We start from the raw sequence: 24,882 nt of genomic DNA on the forward strand, positions 1-24,882 counted from the left end.
TTTACCAGGCCATATGGCATGACCAAGTATTCATAGTGGCCAGTTGGGGTTACAAAGGCCGTCTTCCACTCGTCCCCCTCACGTATCCGAACGAGATTATACGCGCTGCGGAGGTCCAACTTAGTGAACACGGTTGCACCACGAAGTTGTTCAAGGGCTGCTGGGACGAGAGGAAGTGGGTATCTGAACTTAACGGTTATCTTGTTGAGGGCCCGGTAATCGATGCAGGGCCGCAAACCTCCGTCCTTTTTGGCCACAAAGAAAAAACTCGAAGCAGCAGGGGAGGTGGAAGGGCGGATGTAGCCTTGCTGGAGGGCCTCTTCTACGTACTCCTCCATGGCCTTCTGCTCTGGAAGTGATAGTGGGTAGATCTTACCGTGGGGCACTGGCTCATCCGGAAGGAGATTGATAGCACAATCCCATGGTCGGTGTGGTGGCAAGGATGACGCTCGTTTGGGACAGAAGACATCACTGAAGGGGGCGTAACAGGTCGGAATGTCAATGGACTGCTGTTCCAGAGGGCTCTCGATGGAAGTGGAGTTCATAGGAATGTGAATCACCGGTTGAGGAAGATGTGGGAAGCAACCCGGAAAACAGCTATCGCCCCACTTCAAGATTTCTCCTGTTACCCAGGAGATGATGGGATTGTGTTGCATGAACCATGGGCGCCCTAGGATAATCCCAGCTGTGGAATTCTCCAGAACCAGTAGAGTGATGGATTCAGAGTGAAGCAGTCCAAGTTGCAGGTGGATGGGTCCCACAGAGAAACGGACGTTCTTCTTATTGAGAGGCTTGCCAATTATCGAGTGTACCTGGTAGTGGTTTTCAGTGGGCCTTTTCTGTAGGTTGAGCTGGCGGCAGAGGGAGTCTGAAATGAAGTTTCCTGCTGACCCTGAGTCAAGGAGGGCGTGTACTGGAAAGGAGATGTGAGAAGTGATAAGGATGACTTCAGTGGTGAGTGGTTTAATATTGACCAGGGAGGAATGAATAACACTCACCAGGGGTCGTGGTGGACGAATAGGACATGCTGAGACAATGTGTCCACCGGCGCCGCAGTATAGGCATAGACCCTGAGTCATCCTCCTCTGTCGCTCCACAAATGTTAGGCGGGTGTTATCCACTTGCATGGGGACTGGTTCTGGAGTGCTGGTATTCTCTGGTTGGCGGGGTAGAAAATGTGACGTCTGGCCATGCAGATCCTCCATGCAGGGCTGCATACGGCGATCGGTACGAACTGCGAGCTGCATAAACCGCTCAATACCCAGGGAATCATCGTATGCAGCGAGATGCAGTCGTAGACGAGGATTAAGTCCCTGCCGATAGGTGGTGAGGAGCGAGCACTCATTCCATCCACTGGCGGCCGCTAGAGTCCGGAATTTGATATTGTAATCAGACACGGACTCCTTCCCTTGGCGAATATGATATAACTGTTCACTGGCAGTTGAATCACCATCTGGAATTCCAAAAACTTCACGGAAGTAAGTGGTGAAGTTACTCACAGACTGCGTGGCGTCGGCATCTTGATTCCAGAGGATGCGAGCCCAATTGAGAGCCCGTCCCGTCAGCAGGGAAATAATAAATGCTACTTTAGATCTCTCTGTGGGGAAACGGGGCGACTGCATCTCGATGGCCAACGAACACTGAAGAAGAAATCCATCGCAGTCCTCCGCCAGACCTGAGTAGGGCGCCGGGTTGGCCACTGGACTGGAGACCACTGGTGGTGAAGGAGGGGCGATGACGGGTGGTGCGGAAGTCGACATGGTAAGCGTGCGTTTGAATGCATCCACAAGATCCTGAAATGGATCGGGTGAACTCACTTCAGCGGTTTTGGGTCTGGTCTTCTGTAACGAAACAGACACTCCAAACAGGAAAGTAGAAATGAGTAACCAGTTTATTGATACACAATGAGAAGTTGCAATGGGCACCGTAGTGGATTGTAAACAATGAAGGGCGTGGAACCGTGGATACTGACTGTCCTTGATGATGGTGGAAGAAGCCGTGGTGAAGGAAGCACACACCAGTGTTGGAGAGAGATAAACTCAGACAACGATGGTTAAGATGAAGAGGGTGACGAACTTGGAGACACAGAAGACTTCAAACTAGACGATGGAGATACTCCGTAGAGAGTTGCTTGGAAGGTAGGCGAAGAAGCTTTGAGAGTCCTACTCATTTACGAGACCAGACAAAGTACCAGGGTGAAGTGTGTGCTTATAAGTGTTTGTGGTGATGGCGTACAGGTGCTGGTAATTAATATTCAGGTGATAGTGATCTCAGTGATTGGGTGGTGGTGGAGCCTGGCTGATCCCTGACAGTCTGAAAGAAGAAAGTCATATGCGCACCTATGGCTTGAGGGTGTGTAAATCATGGGCTAATTTTCATTTGAAAGTGAACTACTCCTTTAAAGATTAACAAATTGCAATTATAGGAAGACGTGTATGCCCACTGACAGAGCAGCGAGACAGCGGTTGTGGCCAGAGGTGGAGTTTACCAGAAAAGCTGGAAAGATGCCGTTCTTTCTTGGAGCGAAGGCTTATGTGGATGGGATGCAGATTTGAGATGACAAAGTGGAGAACTAATGAATTTGCTGTTTTAGAGGACAAAGCGCCAGAAGAGAGAAAACATAAATGAAGGCAGAATTCTCCCTTGAAGTTCGACAGTGGATGTGACGTATTAATTTAAAGGGATAGTTCACTTTAAAATTAAAATTCTGTCATCATTTACTCACCCTCAAGTTGTTTCAAACCTGTATTAATTTATTTCTTCTGCTGAACACAAAGAAAGATATTTTGAAGAATGTCAGTAACCAAACAGTAGTCTATTGACTTCCATAGTATTTTTTTTTCCTTCTATGGAAATCAATGGGTACAGACTACTGTTTGGTTACTGACATTCTTCAAAATATCTTTCTTTGTGTTCAGCAGAAGAAATAAATTAATACAGGTTTGAAACAACTTGAGGGTGAGTAAATGATGACAGAATTTTAATTTTAAAGTGAACTATCCCTTTAAATGTCTGTGTTCTGGTAAAATAAACAAAAAAACATGAAACTCCAGGTTGTGCTGGACAGTTAAAACAGGGGCGTGGACAGTTGTCCCAGCGTTTCATTTTTATCTTCTTTTTCTCTCTTGTTTTTATTTTCTCAATACAAATTAGACTGTTAGAATGTTTTATTTTTCTTAATTAAAAAGAAGGGTTGACCGGGAATTGGTGTTCTTATAAACCAAAGTACGGTAGGCTAATTGTTATTATTTCTAATGGCTTTTTCATTAGTTTCTCTTGGTGCATCCGCAAATAAAATAAATGCTTTTTTACTTGAAAGATGAAGGGGCTAATTTTGTAATAATTACAAGAAAAGCACAATTCAAGGGCTGATCACAATTTTCGGAGGAGCCAGTGGTGTCAGGATAGTCAGGTACAGATAGATCAGCAGGGGTCGCTATTCTCAAAGGAAATTTCAGGGGGAAATAGTTCACAATGTGAGTGATAATAATGGAATATGGCTGATACTCATACTAGAGGATTCATACATGCAAATCTTCAAATATGCTGTTACTTTATGATTTAAAAAAACGAATTGCAGACATACACTGTAAAAAAAATGCAACCTCTCCAAGTCAAAATATTCTAGTGACTGGTCACATCTAAATGTTTAAATTGGCCCAAGTGAAATTCTGTAAAATAAATTGAATTAATTGTTGCAATAGTCTGTTAACATTGGCTCAATGAGAAATAATATGTCAGACTAATTGAAAAATGTAGATGTTATCAGTCACTAGAAAATTTTGACTTGGGATGAAATTTTTTTTTTTACAGTGTAGGCCTACCTACTCAAGAGAGAATATGATGTAGGACGCAGCCCATGTGACTCCAGTGAACCATAACATGTATTATTAAAGCTATCATTTTAATACTAGGCCTATATTTTGTTGTTATTTATGAGCTTGTTTATTTTGTAATGTGTTAATGAACTGATAAATTGCTGTCCTGTTCAGAATTATGCAAATTATTAATCATGATGATTGTGTAAAATCGATTCGAAACAACTACTGTATGGTTGCACTTTGAAACCTATTTCAAAGTGTGTGTTCTCGGGCCACCAAAACGCCAAATTAACGGCCAGAACACATTAAAAGTTTTCTGCCCGTGTCATAAGTTAATAACTAATGATTTTTACAATGGAAATGAATGGATCTGTAGATAACTGATGATGTGTCATCCAGTTAGTTATAACATACTTAAAGGATCATTCCGGTATTTAACACCTTGAGTCTATATTGTAGCTAGTTTGTTTTGGATGAACAAGAGTGGTGGACAACATTTTTTTTGACAATGGTTCCTCTCTCGAGTTTTTGACTATAAAAGAATTGGCCATGGACCCATTTAACATTGGAGTCAATGGGTATGTCCGAAAATGTCATTAAAACAGCCAATAATGTTCGTTTACAAAACTGTTAAACTCACCGAGTGGTTAGTGGTGTTCGTTGATGATTATAAACAATATATCGGTAACGCTTTAGATTACAGCCCGGAAAGTACTGTGTAATTACAATGAAATTACAGTGTAACTTTCGGTAATTACAGTGTACCTATAAAGTACTTATGTGTAAGTATAGGGGAACAATATGTAAAGTCTTGGGAATAAAGGGGTAACAACCAGGAAAATACTGCGTAATTAAAACTAAATTACAGTGTAACTTTCGGTAATTACAGTGTACCTATAAAGTACGTACGTGTAAGTATATAGGGAAACAATTTAAAGTTTTGGAATAAAGGGGTAACAACCAGGAAAAAAAAAAAATATTTAGGCAAATTATTAAGTATTTTAGAACTACGGGGTACTTATACTATAATACAATCTTACTTTTGGGAGCAATTTAGCGAGTAGGCTACATACACTGCACCTTTTTGTAATAATAGGCTAGTGTATACAAATACAAGGCTTTTTTCAAATTACGGGGTAGCCTATATATCAGTGCATTTATAAAGTAGGCTAATTTGTTTTTATTGCAAAGGTGCACTGATTAAGTTGTTTCAAGGCAAGTAAAACTATTGCAACTTTTTTTTTTTTTTTTTATGCTGGGGAAATATACTCTTGTTTCATGTAGTTACAGTGTAAGTATGACATTGCGGGCCGTAAATTAAAGTGGTGCTTCTTACCCTCTTGTTTCATGTAGTTACAGGGTAAGTATGACATTGCGCGCCGTAAATTAAAGTGGTGCTTCTTACCCTCTTGTTTCTTGTAGTTACAGTGTAAGTATGACATTGCGGGCCGTAAATTAAAGTGGTGCTTCTTACCCTCTTGTTTCATGTAGTTACAGGGTAAGTACAATAAAAACACATGTAAACACACAATCTGATATCACTTGGAAAACTTTATTTGAAAAACAACTTATTTGAAAACGGATTTACAACACTTTCTCTTGCTTGGTTTCCTTCTCCTCTTGTTCCTTTTCTTCTTTTTCTTTCTTTACACTGATGAATCTTAAGAAGGAATCTAATGTCTCTTGCTATTCTGTATTATGTGTTAAAAGAAAATACAGTACAGAAATGTCCTCACCATTTACTCATCTTTTACCCTCATGTCATCCGAGATGTATATGAATTTCCTTCTTCAGATTAACACACTTTTTTTTTTTAGAAAAATATATAATCTCTGTGAATGCATAATGCAAGCCCATGTGTTCCTAAAAGTTGACATCAAACAGCACATACAGCAATAACTAAAGTAATCCATACGACCCCAATGGATGAATCAATGTCTTCTGACGTGAGACGATAAGTGTTTGTAAGAAAAATACCAAATATTTAAACATTTTAAAGACTATCGCTTCCGTTCCGACCAACTGTCACTTGCGCGTGCATGAGAGGGTTGAGTTCACGCTTGACACGCGTGACGTAAGCGCGCCGAGAAACCGAATGTCGATTTTTTTATTTTTTATTAATGCTCACAACAAAATACAAACAATAACACATAATAATAATGAAAAACAAACAATACAGAAGAACAGAGATGGCAGTTCTCGCGCGAGTTTCACATCTAACTCCCGCGAGAACGTAATGAACGCGTGAAGCTTCACCAAACACGAAGCCAAGCCGACTCTCATGCACTCGCTGGACGCTGGTGACAGTTGGTCGGTAGCGAAAAGATGAGTAAATTACGAGAACATTTCTGGGTGTACTGTATTTTCTTTTAATACATAATACAGAATAGCAAAAGACTCATTCTTAAGATTAGGCTAATCAGTGGAATGATAGAAAAAGAAGAAGAGGAACAAGAGGAGGTGGAGGAAGTAGGAAGCCATGCAAAAAATGTATACTTTCTGTCAGGACTTTAGTATTTGAAATGAAAAGTTGATTTTAAAAAAGGAATAAAGAATAATAAGTGTAATATGTTGTAAATCTTTTTTGAAATAAGTTGTTTTTCAAATAAAGTTTTCCAAGTGATATCAGATTGTGTGTTTACATGTGTTTTTTTATTGTACTTACCCTGTAACTACATGAAACAAGAGGGTAAGAAGCACCACTTTAATTTACGGCCCGCAATGTCATACTTACCCTGTAACTACAAGAAACAAGAGTATATTTCCCCAGCATTTAAAAAAAAAAAAAGTTGTAGTTTTACTTGCCTTGAAACAACTTAATCAGTGCACCTTTGCAATAAAAACAAATTAGCCTACTTTGTAAATGCACTGATATAGGCTACCCCGTAATTTGAAAAAAAGCCTTTATGTATTTGTATACACTATTATTACAAAAAGGTGTATGTAGCCTACTCGCTAAATTGCTCCCAAAAGTAAGATTGTATTATAGTATAAGTAGCCTACCCCGTAGTTCTAAAATACTTACAGTATAAATAATTTGCCTAAATAAAAATGTTTTTTCCTGGTTGTTACCCCTTTATTCCAAAACTTTACATTGTTCCCCTATATAATTACACGTACTTTATAGGTACACTGTAATTACCGAAAGTTACACTGTAATTTAGTTTTAATTACGCAGTATTTTCCTGGTTGTTACCCCTTTATTCCCAAGACTTTACATATTGTTCCCCTATACTTACACATAAGTACTTTATAGGTACACTGTAATTACCGAAAGTTACACTGTAATTTCATTGTAATTACGCAGTACTTTCCGGGCTGTAATCTAAAGCGTTACCAATATATCGTCGCAATATATGATTCCAATCCGTTTATTTTGCTATAGTGGAACTATTTTTTCAACAATGGGATTTTACAAAATGATGAATAAAACACGACAGAAACTGTATTTCGCAACACTTATTGGTTCTGGAACATCAACTAACATCACTAATCACTCGGTGAGTTGCACAGTTTTGAAAAATAATGTTAAAGGTTGTTTTAATGACATTTTCGGACATGCCCATTGACTCCAATGTTAAATGGGTCCATGGCCAATTCTTTTATAGTCAAAAACTCGAGAGAGGAACCATTGTCAAAAAAATGTTGTCCACCACTCTTGTTCATCCAAAACAAACTACAATATAGACTCAAGGTGTTAAATACCGGAATTATCCTTTAAGTTAGGTTTAAGGAAGCTATGTGGTATTTCCCTGTGTTGAAGTGCCCCCTGGGAACGAGGGCGGAGGGTTGTGATATGGCATCGTGTTGTTAGCAAGCTCTCCATGGTGGCTAATAAAAGTACGAGTTGTTCTGAAATATATAAACGTCTCCATCTCTATAACGAACTACAGGATCAAACCCTTATTTAATCTGGACAATGACTTTCTTCTAGAGCTGCTGTACATCCAAAACAATCTTTGTTGCATTAATTTCCTTTTATTACTGTAAGCTGCTTTGAATCCTTACTGTAAAAAGCAAAAGGCCCATAGGCTATAAATGAAGGTTACCTGCTTATATTGATTATGCAGATATAAATAGTTACAGAAAAATCTAAGAGAAAGGTTAAACTTTTTTACTTGACTAAGTTTTCCTCAACAATTGACATATAATGCTTTCAGTGAAACAGGCACAAGCATAAATGAATCGCATCGCAATTCAGTCCATAGTTTTTTGTTGTATTAAGTATGATATGCCTGTGTGTTTAAATTATAGGTTCAACATTTCTAATTTAAAATGTAATAGTGGAAATGCGTCATCACAAATTAAAAAGTTTACACGAATGACTTATGGTATTTATAAATGCGGCATAAATCCAACGTTTTGATGCAGTCTCAACAAAAACACAAACAAACTAACTAATCTAAAGAATAAAAATAAATGTTCACAGTTAACATAAATAGTGAGAGATTTGTTTTGGATTCACGAAAAAGAACCGAGTCATTTGAGTCATTCATTTTGGTAATCGTACAACAGTGGTTGCGCTGTATGTGTTTAATTCATAAAAAAAGAACCTGCTCGAGGCATCGGATTAAACTGCTCGGGGAGTCTCTGCTCGGCGGTGTGTGTAGCGGTGTGGTGTGGTGGTGCAGTTGAAGAAGTATTGCGTCTGCAGGAGACTGTCACTGTCAGTGTATTTAAGTCTACAGTATTCCGTCCGCTTCGGAGGAAGAATGCCGGTGCGAGAAATGCCTAAGTAGGAGAAAGAAATATTCACAAACAGAAGTATTACAGAGAGAATAATTCCGTTGCGTGATGGGGAATGGGCTCTGCACCGAGAAAGCAGGTTCTCCCAGGTAAAAACGACCATTTTATCGGCTTTATGTTTCAAAAACGAGACGTAGGAGGTGACAGTTTAAAATATCCATTTAGACATTAATTTGAATGAACTTAATTTTTTTAACTAGGCTACTGTTTGCGATATTGTCTGTCCTGCTGTGTCAGATTAATTAGGTTAATCTATAATGTTTTTCTTCTGACGTAAATTTCCCAGTAATCCAATTTAAAGGAGTGTGCACTTCAGTGTGATTAGAGAAAACCTAAACAAACACACTAAAATATGACATTATGATCATGGCTAATGGTAAATATAGCATAGGCTACTGTAAAATATTTTATTAATTAAATATTTTATGAGGCTACTCATTGTAATTGCTAAGCAATTCAATTCAAACGTTCAATATAGTGATACGGTTTATATATTAATGAATGGGTGGTTGCAATTTGTAAAATGCTGATAAAGAAAGATAAAACTGTACTTTTTTTTTCTTTCTCACAGTAGAGGAGTCTCCCAGCAGTGATTCAACATCATTATCATCTCCACCACCACCTTCATCATTAAATAACTCTGCTGTACCCGTGATCATCATCACAACTCCATCTAGAGAAAACCTTTTGGAGAGGCCAGTGAGTCTGAAAATAGAGGATGCAAATAAAGAGCCGCGGCCCATGGGAAGTCCTGTGGTTGTTGGTCGAGGTCATTTTGTCAAAGGCACAGACTGATTTAATGAGGTATGAAATACAAATGTTAGTTATTCTAGTCATGGGGGTAAATGTTACCGAGCTAATGACTCGTTTCCATATAAAGTTATATTTCCTTCAGAGGGTCAGAAAGTTTCAGAAAGCAGATCCTCCACTGTTTATGTCACCAGTGGCATTTTGTACTCAAAACAGTTCTGTATTAATTTCAAGGACTGGTACGGGTACATTTGGAAATCATATTTCCATTCAACGATCCAATACAAAAAATAAATAATGAATAAATAAAAAGAAGAAGCTGCCATCCTCTAATGTAAAAAGTAGGCTACGTGACCGCGTTGTCTTGTGTGCTTTTTTAGAAAGTTGAATTGTATCTAAATCAGAATAATAAAATAAAAATGTATAGTTTAGACACATAGCCCACCGTCTGCTACTCCGTCCATTTTAAACAAATACTTAAATTACCATAAATCAACAAAAAGGTAATGAGATAGGCCTAATAAAAATAAATCCCTTTCAAAAACAAATAAATCAATTACAAATACTCTGATTTGAAGTATCTGGTTGTGATAATGTACTGCCTGATCTCCCATATCAGCGTCTTATATTTATTTTCAGTTATCAGATTTACTATTGTGTTGTGCGAGAACATAAACTCACCAAACGCTGATGGTTGTCCATGTGGACGTTCATGAGCGACTGTAAGCTTTCACGGAGTTCATTACCCTTCCGCTTACTTGAGATGCACTAAGTTAGATTTGCTCTGTCTTTACGTGAAAACTTACAGTAATGAAACATTAAAGTGCTGTATTAATCATTGATCCGGACGATTCTGGAGTGATTGGAGATGGAAAGCACAGCAGAAACAGATTTAGAGCCTTTAAAGCTGAAATCTTTAAAAACAAACAAGACGTTTGTAATACCCCACAGAGAACGGGTAAGACCGGCTGTCTTTTAATAAATATAAGCTGTATTTGTATTATAAAACAAGAGTTACATAAACAGTTATTGCAGTAATTGTGCGTGATGTGTGTAGTTGGGGAAATGCAGGAGTGTGAAGGAGTACGAGAAGATGAATCGGATTGGAGAGGGAACATATGGGATCGTGTGTGAGTCTCACAAACAGCCAATAATGCTCATATCAATGAAAATACAATGCATCATTATATCTGTGATGTGTCATACATAAATATAATCATTTCTTGATTGAGTGAATGATTGTGGTTTTACAGACCGAGCACGTGATACAAGGACAAATGAAATTGTTGCGCTGAAGAAAGTGCGTATGGATAAAGAGAAAGATGGTCAGTTTGATACTTCAAAGGGAAAATTAGTTTTGTCATAATTTATACACTCTCTCATGTCGTTTCAAACCTGTATGATTTTCGTTTTCCATGAAACACAAAAGAATATCGTGTAATGTTTTCTTAGGCTAACGTTACTCTATTTCATGCAATGAAAAGTGGACCATTTTACATTCATCTGAAAGCAATTTTGTCCAAATAGGAAAAAGAAGAAATTGCAATGGTTCTTTGCATGTATAGTATACTGTGCAAGTACATTTATTCACAATACACAGCTACATAATAATAATAATAACTTGTTACATTTAGATAGCGCCTTTTCTGGCACCTCAAAGCGCTAAGATGCTTTGAAGCTACATGATATCTATTCTTACTGTGATAGAAAGTTACAAGTCAAGTCACCTTCATTTATATAGGTAGCCTACAGATTGTTTCAAAGCAGCTTTACATTGATACTAGGAAATTAATGGAACAGAGATTGTGTTGGCTTTACACCAGCTCTAGAAAAAAGTTATCGTCCAGCTAAAGTAAGTTTTTGATTGATTCACTTCCATTGTAAAAAATAATTAGTTATCTTAGGGGCCGCTTGCACAACACTGTTGAAACTGAAAACAGAAAACTTTTATTGTGTTCTGGCCATTCATTTGAACGACAGCAGTGTTTTGTGGCTCGAGTACGCAAACTTTGAAATAGGTTCCAGGGTACAAGTTTTGAAAAAAAAATTAAAACGTTATCATCTCCATGTAAACTTCAAAAACGTGAATCCGGTATACTAGAGGTTGAAGCATTCCTATCAGGGAGCTATGGTAGTATTTCAGTCTTTTAATCCCTCAATTTTAAATTAATATTGTGATATTTATCTTCAGGTCCCTCTTGGAATTACTCCTATTATTATTTTTTTTATTTTTTTTCTCTTCTCCACATTGAATCACATTTTTTAGGGCCTATTAAACTTGCTTGAAAACTCACAAAACTTTGCACACGCATCAGAACTGGCGAAAATGAACATCTGATACGGGTTTCAGAATTGTGTGGGGCCAAATGGATTGTTTATCTTTATTATTTATATTTCTTGGATCTAGTAAGCACTCTAGCAGCTGCATTTTAAACCAAATGGAGCTTTAATTATTGAGCTTGCAGAACAGAAACCCAATAAAGCATCGCAATAATCTTGAAATTAGGAACACATTGTTTAGCCTAGTGGTTCTACAATGTGATTATCAAAAGCAAATTGCTATCAAACACAACATATTTACATTCTTAGCTGTAATGATACAGCCATCAAGTGACAAATTCTATTCTAGCATTTTATGTTTAGAGGTGATTATGTGGGGAAATCTCCTCCAGGGAAGCAGATACTGTGAAATACTGATCCCTGTGGCACTCAGTTGTGCTTGATCTCTGAGTTAGCACAAATGATTTATCAGATAGGTAGGATCTAAAACGGGTGCAAAACTCAGTTCCTGGAGGCCACAGCCCTGCAGAATTTAGCTTCAACCCTAATTAAACACACTTGATCCAGCTTATCATGTCTTTCAGGCTTATTTCAAGGGCGAATCCCAAACAGCATTTTTGCACCCTTAAAGGGCACTTTGGGAAGGGGACACCATTTATTGGGGCGTTCCAAAGAAAGTGAACAGCCGAATCCCTTCACGAAGGGCCATTCCACAAGTCAGCAAAGAGAACATGAGATGGTCACTTCAAGGAAGTTATTAATCTTTTTTGGTCATGTGACCCAGGATGGCGAATCCTCGCGATTCATTTTAAATCTAGATTATGGCGGGAGAGTTGGAGTTAAATTATAAACAGAATAATTCAAGTTGTTTTGTTTTGGTGTGATGTATTACACACATTGTCGTCATGCATTTCATATTAAGTTTTAAAAAGTTTCATAGGTACAGTAAGAAATGCGTTTAATGCTTTATGTAAAGTGCTTAAAGGGGTCATCGGATGCCCATTTTCCACAAGTTGGTATGATTCTTTAGGGTACTTTGGTTACAATTCCTCAATGGTTGTTTAAAGCAACACCCTTTTACCTCCTCAAGGTAACAGCTCTGTTCACAGCGACCCGTTTCGGTGCATGTCTCTTTAAATGATACTGAGCAACTGCTCACCCAACCCCTCTTACACGGGGCGGGTTAACACAAGACATGTAAAGTGCTGCCTTGGCGGATAGTATACCAATGGCTGAGAGCGGAAATATGCTAATACGGGACAGTCCGTCAGCGGTCGTGGGCGGAGCATGAGCAATATGACATCATATTGTCATACCATCATATCCATACCAGCCGTTTGTTGCAGTCCTTCTCTTTAAAAGCAAATATCTCCCTTTGCTTTGAACTTTGAGCGTTGTAACTTTGCAGATGTTGTTTATGCTCGAACAGCAACATTACACACTAACTAAAGTTAGAAAAGTGAAATCATACTCAACCACCCCTTTAAATATATTTACAAACCTCTTGTCCAACAAAAGACAACATTTAATAACACGTTGCCTTTGAAAAGCCACTCTCAATGCTGCGCTGAGCGCTATGGGAACACGTTGTGTGTGACCGGCTGTGAATAGTGTGTAACACACCAATGAAATTGGCCTTGAACTTGAACCTCAGACGATGACGATGACGTCACTGGAACAAGTGCTTGTCAGAGGCTACAAATAGATGTGCAACAGGTGCGCTCTACAGGTTTCTGTGTTCAGAGACTGTTCTGGGTGTGCTACACTTGTTCTGCCACTCTCTAGTCAAAAGTTAGATTCCAGTTTGCAGCGTGCTGAAAAAGTTGTCTACAGCGTAAAGTGAAAAATGAGCGTCACTCAAGGTCAACGGTGCGTTTCTCCGTGTTCACAGCCCATGCCTGAATACGACACACACCAGTTTTGCTTTGTGTGTTTGGGTAAGAGCATGTTGCTCTTGTGTTGGAGCACGGAGATTGTGAGCACTGTGAACTGTTCAGTGCTCACGACGGGTCCGTCCCTATCGCTCGCTCTCTTTCCAGATCGGGATGTCCTCTTGCCTGACTTCGAAGCGCCTCTTCGATTCGGGCAGAGGACAGTGCATCTCTTGTTTTTGGCGAGATGGATTATGAGTCAGATTACACTGGCCCCAGAAATGAGAGACCCCCTTGACGAGTTAAAGGGATAGTTCACTTTGAAATTAAATGTTGGTATGTTTTAGCTTACCTGAAGTGCATCCTAGATGTAGGTGTCTTTGTCTCCGCAGTAGTTTCAATCTTGATATTTTTAGGTCAAACCGTTCTTGTCTGTCAGTCATATAATGCAGGTATAGGCACTGTCTCCAAAAGCATGCAGAGAAAAGTCCAAATAAAAAAATTCCCCATCGTAAGTGCACATTGATGACCTAAGCTCGCGCGAACTCATCCGGGAGTGTTGAGTTTTCACTTATTCCCAGTTTGTAAGCCTTCTATCTTGACACACGACTCGCTTCATTGTTCAGGTCAATCAAAGGCATACGTTGAGCCGTACAGCCAATCACACGCGTTTCTGCTGAGTTTAAAAATGCAACGTCCAATCGAAGGCGGTTAGATTAGTTTCCGGGGAAGAAATCCGGTGTAAACAGATCACTTGGACGTGGTTGTGTAAAAGAGATAAAAACGATATAAATACTGTTCGTTTTATCACACAAACCGCTTGTTTCGTGTCTTAGGCCATCAATGTGCACTTACGATGGGGAATTTTTTAATTTGGACTTTTCTCTGCATGCTATTAGGGACAGTGCCTATACCTGCATTATATGACTGACAGACAAGAACGGTTTGACCTAAAAATATCAAAATTGAAACTACTGCGGAGACAAAGACACCTACATCTTGGATGCACTTCAGGTAAGCTAAAACATACCAAAATTTAATTTCAAAGTGAACTATCCCTTTAACTTGTTCATAAAAAGAGGCATTTCACAGCGAGAGACAAAATTTTTAAAGTGTTCTATCAAACAATACCTACGTTTTGACTCTCCTTGCTATAGTTTTGGAGTTATGAGTCTTTAGTTTTGTATGTCACTCAGAAAACAACAATTTTATAAATGCCTTCCAAATGTGTGAGGACGTGTGATTACTCACCACAAAATTTGATCCAGATGCAGCTCACATTTAGGGAAACTTTCCCCCTACCGTATTTCCTTCCTGAGTTATTGTATGTTAAACAAGAAAGATTTGCTAAATCACAATAAAAATGATATATTTTTGTATTTTATCAGCAGTTTTTCGGCATGAGAATGTCTAAATGTAATGTAATTTATATATTTCTTTTAATCGAAAAGTGTTCTATCAAACGATACCTACCTTTTGACTCTCCTTGCTATAGTTTTGGAGTTATGAGTCTTTAGTTTTGTGTATGTCACTCAGAAAAAACAACTCTAAAAATGCCCTCCGGGCTTAAGGGGTTAATGCTGATGAATACGAAAGTAGTTCAAGCCAGGGTTTCCAGGTCTGCAGTTTTTTTCCTACTAAACACTATCTGTAGCGTGCCTCTCATCCTGTAATTGCAAATAGCTCTGTGATTTCTTGCTTCTAAAAAGACACAAAGTGTCATCTTTCAAATTCTGTTTCTTTATCACAAAATTCAAACAATAAATGGTGTTTTGACTAGGGATGCACCGATACCATTTTTCAGATCCGATACCAAAAATTCTGAGTATCGGCCGGTAACGATCCGATATCAGCGCAGTGATTTAAAAAAAGTAGAATTTCTGTACATCTGTGTGTTGATAATTACTCTTGTGTGTTAAACATCTATGGAAGTAAAATAATGCCAAATGTTTTTGAAATAAAAAAGCCTGTTGAATTGCACTACTTGAAAAAAACATGCATTGCATTAACCATGCTTGTATTTTAATCCATTGTATTTTTAGGGCTTGCATTTTTATGGGCTGAAATTCAACATGGTTGTATATTTACGCTGTGAGTATTTCAATTCAAAACATTTCAAACACATTTTCATTAATAAAAATTCAATAATCCATATTCACCTTTCATATTTCACTTCCAAAATATTCAAACTGTTTAAAAATACAACCTATAATATTCAACGGGCAATTTTCAGTCCATTTTATTTCACTTTACAAATTCGCTTTCACAAATTCAGTGGTTCAAATTCGACAGTAAATTCAACATTGACATCCAGGAACTGCAGGAAAAGCAGTAGATTACTGAGCATAATCTCCATCTGCTGTTAATCGACCTCACCAGCAGGGGGTGCAAGCGTGTGTTGTTGACGAAGACCAGAGCAAGTTAGAGCAAGCCATTCATTCATTCATAAAAACTGATTTATAGAAATGTAAGTGTATTTGTGAATATTATGAGGGCTGTTTTTATGTTTAATTCAGTGTCTTCACTGTGTAGCCTACATGCATCTTTCTCTACCGTGAGCGAGATTATAATGTTATTCCCCCGATGCTGATGTACAGAACAAATGTTACATTTGAGGTAGACATATATTTCTCTTGGTTGTTTAGTTGCCTCAACTTTATATCGCGGCGATGTGCTGCAGTACTGGGGTTTCCCTCAATAATTCAGGATTGCTGGACATATAAAACGCTTATCTTAATGGACTAATACAGATATAAAAGACCAAACTCACACCTTATTGAGAAGGCTGTACTATATGGCTACAGGCAAGCAGATTGACTCAGAATATGAACTTAACACGCAAAGTTTCACGCTGAGCGTTTCCCAGTGATATACTGGTTATAAAGTTGGCTTGACGTTGGATGTTCGCGCATTTAGGGACCGTCTCTAAAGTTTCATACGATATTAAGATAGGCCTGCCCTACACATTTCTAACTTCAATAGCAAACTTCTATTTATTTGAATAAATATATTTTTTTAAATGTAAAAGGTGTGCATCATGCCAGACACCTACATGAACACTTTACAGTTGGTTTTATGACTGTAAGTCATTCTCTTCCAATGCTATTGAAGTTAGAAACGTGTATACCAATGTCGTATGTAATTTTAGAGACGGTCCCTAAATGCGCGAACGTCCAACGAAAGCCAACTTTATAACCAGTATATCACTGGGAAACGCTCAGCGTGAAACTCTGCGTGTTAAGTTCATATTCTGAGTCCATCTGCTTGCCTGTAGCCATATAGTACAGCCTTCTCAATAAGGTGTGAGTTTGGTCTTTTATATCACTGTATTAGTCCATTAAGCTAAGCGTTTTATATGCCCAGCAATCCTGAATTATTGAGGGAAACCCGCGCACCACATCGCCGCGATATAAAGTTGAGGCAACTAAACAACCAAGAGAAATAGGCTATATGTCTACCTCAAATGTAACATTTGTTCTGTACATCAGCATCGGGCGAATAACATTATAATCTCGTTCACGGTAGAGAAAGATGAATGTAGGCTACACAGTGGCACTGAATTAAACATAAAAACAGCCCTCATAATAATCACAAATACACTTACATTTCTATAAATCAGTTTTTATGAATGAATGAATGGCTTGCTCTAACTTGCTCTGGTCTTCGTCAACAACACACGCTTGCACCCCCTGCTGGTGAGGTCGATTAACAGCAGATGGAGATTATGCTCGGTAATCTACTGCTTTTCCTGCAGTTCCTGGATGTCAATGTTGAATTTACTGTCGAATTTGAACCACTGAATTTGTGAAAGCGAATTTGTAAAGTGAAATAAAATGGACCGAAAATTGCCTGTTGAATATTATAGGTTGCATTTTTAAACAGTTTGAATATTTTGGAAGTGAAATATGAAAGGTGAATATGGATTATTGAATTTTTATTAATGAAAATGTGTTTTAAATGTTTTGATTTGAAATATTCACAGCTTAAATATACAACCATGTTGAATTTCAGCCCATAAAAATGCAAGCCCTAAAAATACAATTCATTAAAATACAAGCATGGTTAATGCAATGCATATTTTTTTCAAGTAGTGCAATTCAACAGGCTTTTTATTTCAAAAACATTTGGCATTATTTTACTTCCATAAACATCATTATAAAATAAAAAAACAAATGAAAATATTATATTATCATAATCTATGACAAAATATGATTATAAACTAGATTAGTGGGAAATTCAGCATCAAACGTTACTCTAGAAAAATCATGAGTGCACAATAATTGTATTAAATCTAGTAAAACATTTAGTAAAAAAAAAAAATTCATGGAGATGAGTGATTAAGTGTAGCACTAAATCTGTTAAAATGTTTGTATTGTTGTAAAATATATTCATTAAAAACAAGTAAATATTTTTCTTCTATAAAATGAAAAGATATTTGTTTTAAATGTATAGCGCAGGTGTTTAATGAGGCATAAACATATTATAGATGGACAGAAGAAGAAAGGCTTTTAATAATCTTTCATTGCACAAAGTATTATATTATTAAAGGCTCCTAGAATGATGCGCTTGAAGCAACATGGAGTCGCAGAGCTTCGCATTGAAAAGTTTAAAGCCAAAAGGGAAGAGATATTGATGCGTAGTGTATTATATCAATGCAATAGTTTGAGCCTTTTCTTTTAACAGTTTAAATTTCAGTTACTGTGCACATGAAGAACAATTCATAGTGCTCTCTACTCCAGTGCTGTGATCTAAGAGACACCTGGGAGAAAGTTACATGAGAACAGGAATAAACTCCAGCAAGATAAAGTCATTTTATACCATAGATGGACCTTTTGCTTTCGGTGGTGAAGCTTACCAATACCGGGTTCTTCCATTCAACCTAGCCTCCCCGCACATACATAAAACGTCTGGCTCCGCTGCGACTCCAGGGCCACCCACATTTTGAATTATGTAGACGATTGGCTGATACAGGCCCAGTCTCAAGAGCTTGTGCTTCGACAACGTGATCGATCCTCGCTCATCTTGTCTCTCTGGGGTTGAGACGCAATGCCAAGAAAAGCGTTCTCTCTCTCGCCCAGAGGCCAACGTACTTGGGGGTTTAAATGGTCAGTCACCGTTTTTGAGCATCCTAAGCAACATCCTGCTACGTCAGGACATTACTGTGTTATTGCTCATGGCAACTGCATCCACGGTGATCTCTATGGGCTTTTACACATGAGACCGCTTCAGTTGTGGCTCAAAGGCATGCATTGAGGGCTTTGTGTCCTTTCTAAAAACCATGTTTATGGAAATTACGTTTTGAACGCTTCTTGCACTTTATACAATGATGTTTATGGTAAGGGTTACGCGCTGCGGCTTCGTTCCCTTTCTATCTGGCTCAGACCCCGGTTCCTCACCTTGGGTCCCTCTCTAGGGCTGCGTTCTACTTTTAGACACGCACTTGCGAACTTCCCTAAGCACTTGCCCTCGGGGGAATCCCTGCCGCCATTTTGAAGTGCGTTCCACTTCAGGAAGTGGACGAGGGAAGTTTATATGGACAGACCCTCGTTTCCCCGATTTTGAGTCTACTTTATATGTACACTTCACGCACATATATGTCCCATAATGAAGTACGATTGTGACGTCACCACAGATCTCGTCTAATCACCACCACATCAAACAACTCTGATATATTAATTATATATTTTTTATTTAAAACAACCAAAACACTCCTATATACATTTGGATGCTGCATTAAACAAATTCTAAACAAAATAATAATAAATCAACTCCAGCTGATTCCAAGTGATCAAGGGATTCGGACGGTCCAGTTCAGCCGATTGCAGTTTCCGCCTGTAGTGGCACTCCTGCAACGTAAGCAATGACGTACATCCGAGTGAACGAGACGGAGGGAAGTTAGCAAGTGAAGGGCATGACAATTTTGGACTGGAACACCGCTTAGGTCCGTGTTGTCATCGCAATATGCTAACGACAGACACTTTCCATATAGGCGGGGAGCGGTCTTAGGTGGCCGTCCAGCCCGGGGGATCTGGTTAGGTCATCATCTCGATTGGCACATCAGTTGCCTCGAACTGATGGCTGTATTTCTGGAGTACTTCCCACCTGTAAAGGGGCTACCATGTCCTAGTGCGGGTGGACAACACTACGGTTGTCACCTACATAAACCCCTGGGCGATACTGAACAGGAGGGACCTTCTGTCTCAAGTGCAGGGGAACTTCATGGCAACTGAGGGACTCTGGGCTTTCAGCTGATGTCATGGAGACCACTCTCAGTGCTAGAACTCCCTCCACGAGAAGTATCTATGCCACTAAATGGGGTGTCTTTGAAAGGTGGTGTACTGCATGTCATACAGACCCAATTAACTGAAGTGAAACTTCACTGAGTCCAGTCCATGCTCTTCAGACTTACGTCCACCGCACTAGCTAGTGGCGGGAGTCAGAGCTTTTCATTTGCTAAAGCTGCGTTCACACTACAAGCGACTTTGTCGCTGCAGGTCGCCAGTGGCTGGCGGTTAGGACGCTAGTGGGCGTAACCACTACTGGTTTGCCTAGTAATGTTTGTGAGTGACATTCACGGATGTTACTCCATGTTGTAGACAACAAATCAGTTTTCATGCTGTTACAAACAAATATTTTGGAAGAAAAAGTCTAAATATAAATGGAATCAGTACATATAATGCATAGCAAAGAGCGAGTGCTCTTTGCTCTTTGCTATTTAACTGCAGCAAACGGGTAAATACCGGTCTATCTGGGCTCACGAAACCATTCAGGCTCGGAGTCAGCACGGTGAATACCACTGTATGTACACGGAGATCTATCATAAATTATAGGACAGTTTCTGACTGCTAAAGTTAGCTTCTCGTTCAACTTGCCTCGGTCAGACTCAGCACTGAAGAGAGTTGGATCACGCACGCTCCACTGACTTCACTCCCATTGGTTGTCGCTCCCAAAAGTCGCTCTTCATTTGCATAAAGTTAAGCAGATCTCAACACCAGACACGCCCCATCCGGTCACCAACGGTTGCTGTCGTGCGTGTCGCCAGAAATCGCCCACTCCCCATTGAAATTAATAGTATCGTGTCGCTTGTTGTGTGAACACACCTTAAGAGGGTCGTAACCAGTGAGCGACTTCCACCAAGCAAACAATGTCACACTGGGTGAGAGATGCCATTGCTTTAGCCTATGAGGGCCCATTCTACCAGGGTAGAATGCTTTGGCAAGGGGCGCCGCCTTATAACAAGTACAGTATGTGATGTGGCAGTCTGGTCCGCTCCCCATACATTTATAAGATTGTATAGATTGGATGTTCATGCTACTCTTAGCTCACAAGTCCTTGAGTCAACATCCCAAGCTCATGTTTAAGACCTTCCGCGTGCTTGTGAGCACACACTACACAACCGTGAGGGGTCCAGAAACAATCAATGCGGCGATGTGGCTATTCTTGCTCCCATAGTGCTCAGCGCAGCTTGAGAGTACCTATTGAAAGGGAACATCTCTGGTTACTTGACTGCAACCCTGTATCCTGAAAAAGCAGGAATTGCTGCACTGAGGATGTGCCTGGATGTCTCTTCAAACAGTTATACCTGTAGAGGTCACCTATTGCACATCTATTTGTAGCCTCTGACGAGCGTGTGTTCCAGTGACGTCATCGACAGAGGTTCAAGTTCAAAGCCAATTTATTTGATGTCTTACACACATTAATGACAGCCGGTCGTACACAAACAATTCCCATGGCGCTCAGCATCTCGTTCCCGCTTTTTCAGGGAACAGGGTTACAGTCAAATAAACCGTGACGTTTTTACTCCAAACTCACTTTATAACGTCATTTGAGTGTTTGAAAACATCCTTCTGTGAGATAATGTGGCTTAAAGTCCGCGTGAACCGGAAGCTGCAAACAACTTTTCTCCAGTGTTGTGACGTATTTCCAAGTGAAAGGGAATATTGAACAGAGGGCAGGGTTTTACGTCAGCTCTCCATCTCTCGCTCATAGCAGACTAACGGTTTGAGGGAGTGGTTAAGCATTTTCAACCCAAGCCGTCAAACCTACGTCATCAGAAAAGGAATGCCTTTCCAGACCGGAAGTAACTTTTCAGACTTTGATTAAAGATAACCACGGCAAACAATTTTTTTCTGTGTATTAATGTAATTGCACGGATTAATTGTTCACCACAAGACTAGTAATATGCGCTAACAAAGTAAATGGGGTCAATTTTGATTTCATGTCGACTAATAGAATAAGGCACACAACATTATTTCATAGTATTCTATACAGAGATAAAGGTTAAGGCCTATGTCGATTAGCATTGAAGTATAAACATACTTTATTATTTTGACAATACCCGAGAAGGCTTGAAGATGGAGCAGCATTTACTACTGATCACAGAGCTGTGGTTCACCGACAAGCTGCGCATAATCGTGCAGCCCTAGTGTAAAAGATAATCCTGTTGTCGCTGCCTAGCTTTTGTAGTGTTAACAATCCATGTGAAGGTATGAGGAAATTATGTGGTCTTTAGTTGCTCCCTTTGTCAAGTGTGTTCCAAACAACTTTGGCATACAAGTGCCCTGCTGTCTCCAAAGTTCCCACTTTAAGGGCTCTGCCCTTCAGTGTGAGTAGGGCATCACTTCACATTGTAATTTTCCCGAAAACTACAGGTACAGGTATGTTTGTTGGAGCAGGGCTGGAACTAAACTCTTCAGGGCTGTAGCCCTCCAGGAACTGAGTTTTGCACACCTAATCTAAACCCTTTTCAATCCCTGTCATGGGGACCCATTGCTCTGCACATTTTGCATGTCTCTCTTATTTAGCACACCTGATGTAGATCATCAGCTCATTAGGTGAGAGCTTTACTGTATCATGCCCAGTACACAATGTACGATTTTGGGCTGTCGCATACGAAAGATGACCAATCGTGGCGATTTCTGTGGTCGGGGCTACTAGGTTCAAAGATGGCTCTTGTCACGGTTTTGCGATCAAAGTTTGCTGCTACGATCTACATCAAAATGCAACATGAAATGGCTTATTGATCAACGTGACATGGCGCTTAAACTTAAAACTACTTGCAAAGCTCTTTTTACAAAATTGGCGTTCCAAGTTGGCCTCTTTTCCCTAGTCAATACCGCATCCATATTTTCCTTTTTCGCTTCCTCCTCTTTTTTTTAAAGTGATCACACACAGTGTTTGCCATACATTGATTTATCTGTGGTGGCCCGAAAATATATTTCAACTTCTCATAATAACATAAAAGGTCTTTAATGTCATGTTTTGCACCATTGCTGTCAAACAAACTAAAATCGAAAGCGCGATTAGGCATTTGGGATCGTAACGGGCACCAGTTAAGCATTATTTTCACTTTTGCATAGTTGACGATTACAGCATTTCACTAGATTTGTAATGAGACGAGTTTGTAAACTTGTTTTCCACTAAAATAAAAGCTTGACTGCAGTTTTCGTCAAAATCAAAGCTCACATGTTTATCTCTTTCAAGTATAGAAATTAGGACAGAACTAATTATTAAAGTTTCATTTATTTTTCATTGTTTATTTTACAATATATGGTTACATAGCTAAATTACTGTAATGGGGACTGAGACACTATATCACAACTAAAAAGAGATTTGAGTCCCCTTTAAAGTTCAGGTACAAGTCAATGCACAGACTTTTTTCTTTGTTCAATTTACACGCTGAAAATGGGTTGGAGCTCTTAATTTTGAACTCTTAAAGTGCACCTGATTGATGAATTTAACTTTAAAGATGTTATAAATATTCTTCCGGGTGCAATGCCCCCAGACCCCCCTAGAGAGGCCGATGTTCATCCACCTCAGTTTCACAAAATCCTGTGGGAAACACTGACATAACCCCTAGTCCCAAAGTGTGATTTATCTAGCTATATTTGTTTACCACTAGCACATGCGGATTCAGTTAAATTTTTCTATACTTACTTGCGTCGTAGCCTCAGTAGGTGTCATCACCTTACATTCACCTTACATAAACCCAAGTTTATTAGATCCATGTCGTACTATGTGATTTGTAATGATCTTAAAGGATTGCTGAAATCTGTCTTTAGTCTATATAGCAGGCATCAGATAAGAGCGACATACAAAATGTGCAGAGCGGTGGGTCCAAGGCGCCAAGGTCCAAGGCGGAGGCTATAGTTTCAAAGGCGGCGCTAAGATCTTACAGTATTAGATAGGATATGCAGCCAAGTTTGAGAGTCAGGACTAAAGGTAAGATTTGTAAATGTGTGTCCACACACAATGCTAACCCTAACTTCAGAAAATTTGGAGTATAGCACACACACCATATGGATTTATTTTTGTCCTTGTTGGTGTCTGATAGCCCCATTGTCCATTTACTTTTATTGTATGAAAAAGAGCAGCTTGGATTTTTGCTAAATTTCACCTTTTGTATTTCATGGAAAAAGTACAGGTTTGAAATGAGTATATGAGGTTTAGTGAATGATACACATTAATGTTCACCCAAAAATGTTAATTCTGTCATTCATTTCTCACCCTCATGTCGTTCAAAACCCATAAGACTTTTGTTTATCTTCGGAACATAAATGAAGATATTTCTGTCCCTCCATTGACAGCTGTGCAACTACCACTTTACACTTCAAAAAGTTTATAAAGAGATTGTAAAACTAATCCATATTAATTGAGCGGTTTAGTCCAAATTTTCTGAAGATGTGATGAACGGATTTCATTTAGGCTTTTATTCACACAAAAACATTGGCAAGCTTCAAATGAGCAACGTAACATGAGAATGAACCTCATTGGCTCTTGTACGTCAACTGAACATGCTTTAGCTTTTGTTTATCTTGTTTACCGTAAATAAAAGCCTAAATTCAATCTGTTGATCATATAAAGCAATCAAGTCTCTTCAGAAATTTTGGACTAAACTGCTCAATTCAGACGGATTAGTTATACGATCTCTTTATGAACTTTTTGAAGTGTAAAGTGGTTGTTGCGTAGCTGTCAATGGAGGGATAGAAAGCTCACAGATTTCATCAAAAATATCTTCATTTGTGTTTCTGAAGATGAACGAAAGTCTTGCGAGTTTGGAACGACATGAGGGCGAGTAAAGAACTATCCCTTAAGTGTAACATGAACTAATTATTATACACATTTACATTTTCATCAAATACAAATATAGTTAATATACAATATGACACTCCCAAGGAACACCTGAACTGCATTTCACATCGGTAGAAACCGAAACCTTGTATGGTATTTATGTTGTTTCTCTATGTTTAGGGATTCCCATCAGCAGTTTGAGGGAAATTAACTTGCTGATCAGACTGAGACACCCAAACATTGTAGAGCTGAAGGAGGTGGTGGTGGGAAGCCATTTAGAGAGGTGACTAAAGCAAATACTGTTCATTCACAGATATAAACAGTTGTATGAAATGTATTTAAGT

General features: G+C 39.0%; 2 protein-coding genes across 3 annotated transcripts in view; one reads left to right on the forward strand and one right to left on the reverse strand.

Moving 5' to 3' along the window:
• The window catches only part of ccdc136a (coiled-coil domain containing 136a), a 74,912-nt gene extending 64,602 nt beyond the window's left edge, over nucleotides 1–10,310 (reverse strand). Inside the window, exon 1 of the transcript XR_013796430.1 lies at nucleotides 9,999–10,310. The gene's annotated coding sequence lies outside the window, so the exon portion shown is untranslated. The remainder of the gene's footprint in view (nucleotides 1–9,998) is intronic.
• cdk10 (cyclin dependent kinase 10) overlaps nucleotides 8,362–24,882 on the forward strand; it is a 32,694-nt gene continuing 16,173 nt past the window's right edge. Inside the window, exons 1-5 of one of the 2 annotated variants that reach the window (XM_079603032.1) lie at nucleotides 8,362–8,656; nucleotides 9,139–9,371; nucleotides 10,375–10,447; nucleotides 10,571–10,642; nucleotides 24,719–24,821. In XM_079603032.1, coding sequence (XP_079459158.1) covers nucleotides 10,411–10,447; nucleotides 10,571–10,642; nucleotides 24,719–24,821 — 212 coding nt within the window. In that variant the 5' untranslated portion in view covers nucleotides 8,362–8,656; nucleotides 9,139–9,371; nucleotides 10,375–10,410. Of the gene's footprint in view, nucleotides 8,657–9,138; nucleotides 9,372–10,136; nucleotides 10,276–10,374; nucleotides 10,448–10,570; nucleotides 10,643–24,718; nucleotides 24,822–24,882 lie in introns of those variants that run through there. The other variant, XM_079603031.1, reaches the window with a different exon arrangement.

Source organism: Phoxinus phoxinus (assembly GCF_949152265.1).
Source record: "Phoxinus phoxinus genome assembly, chromosome: 25".
NCBI lineage: Eukaryota > Metazoa > Chordata > Actinopteri > Cypriniformes > Leuciscidae > Phoxinus > Phoxinus phoxinus.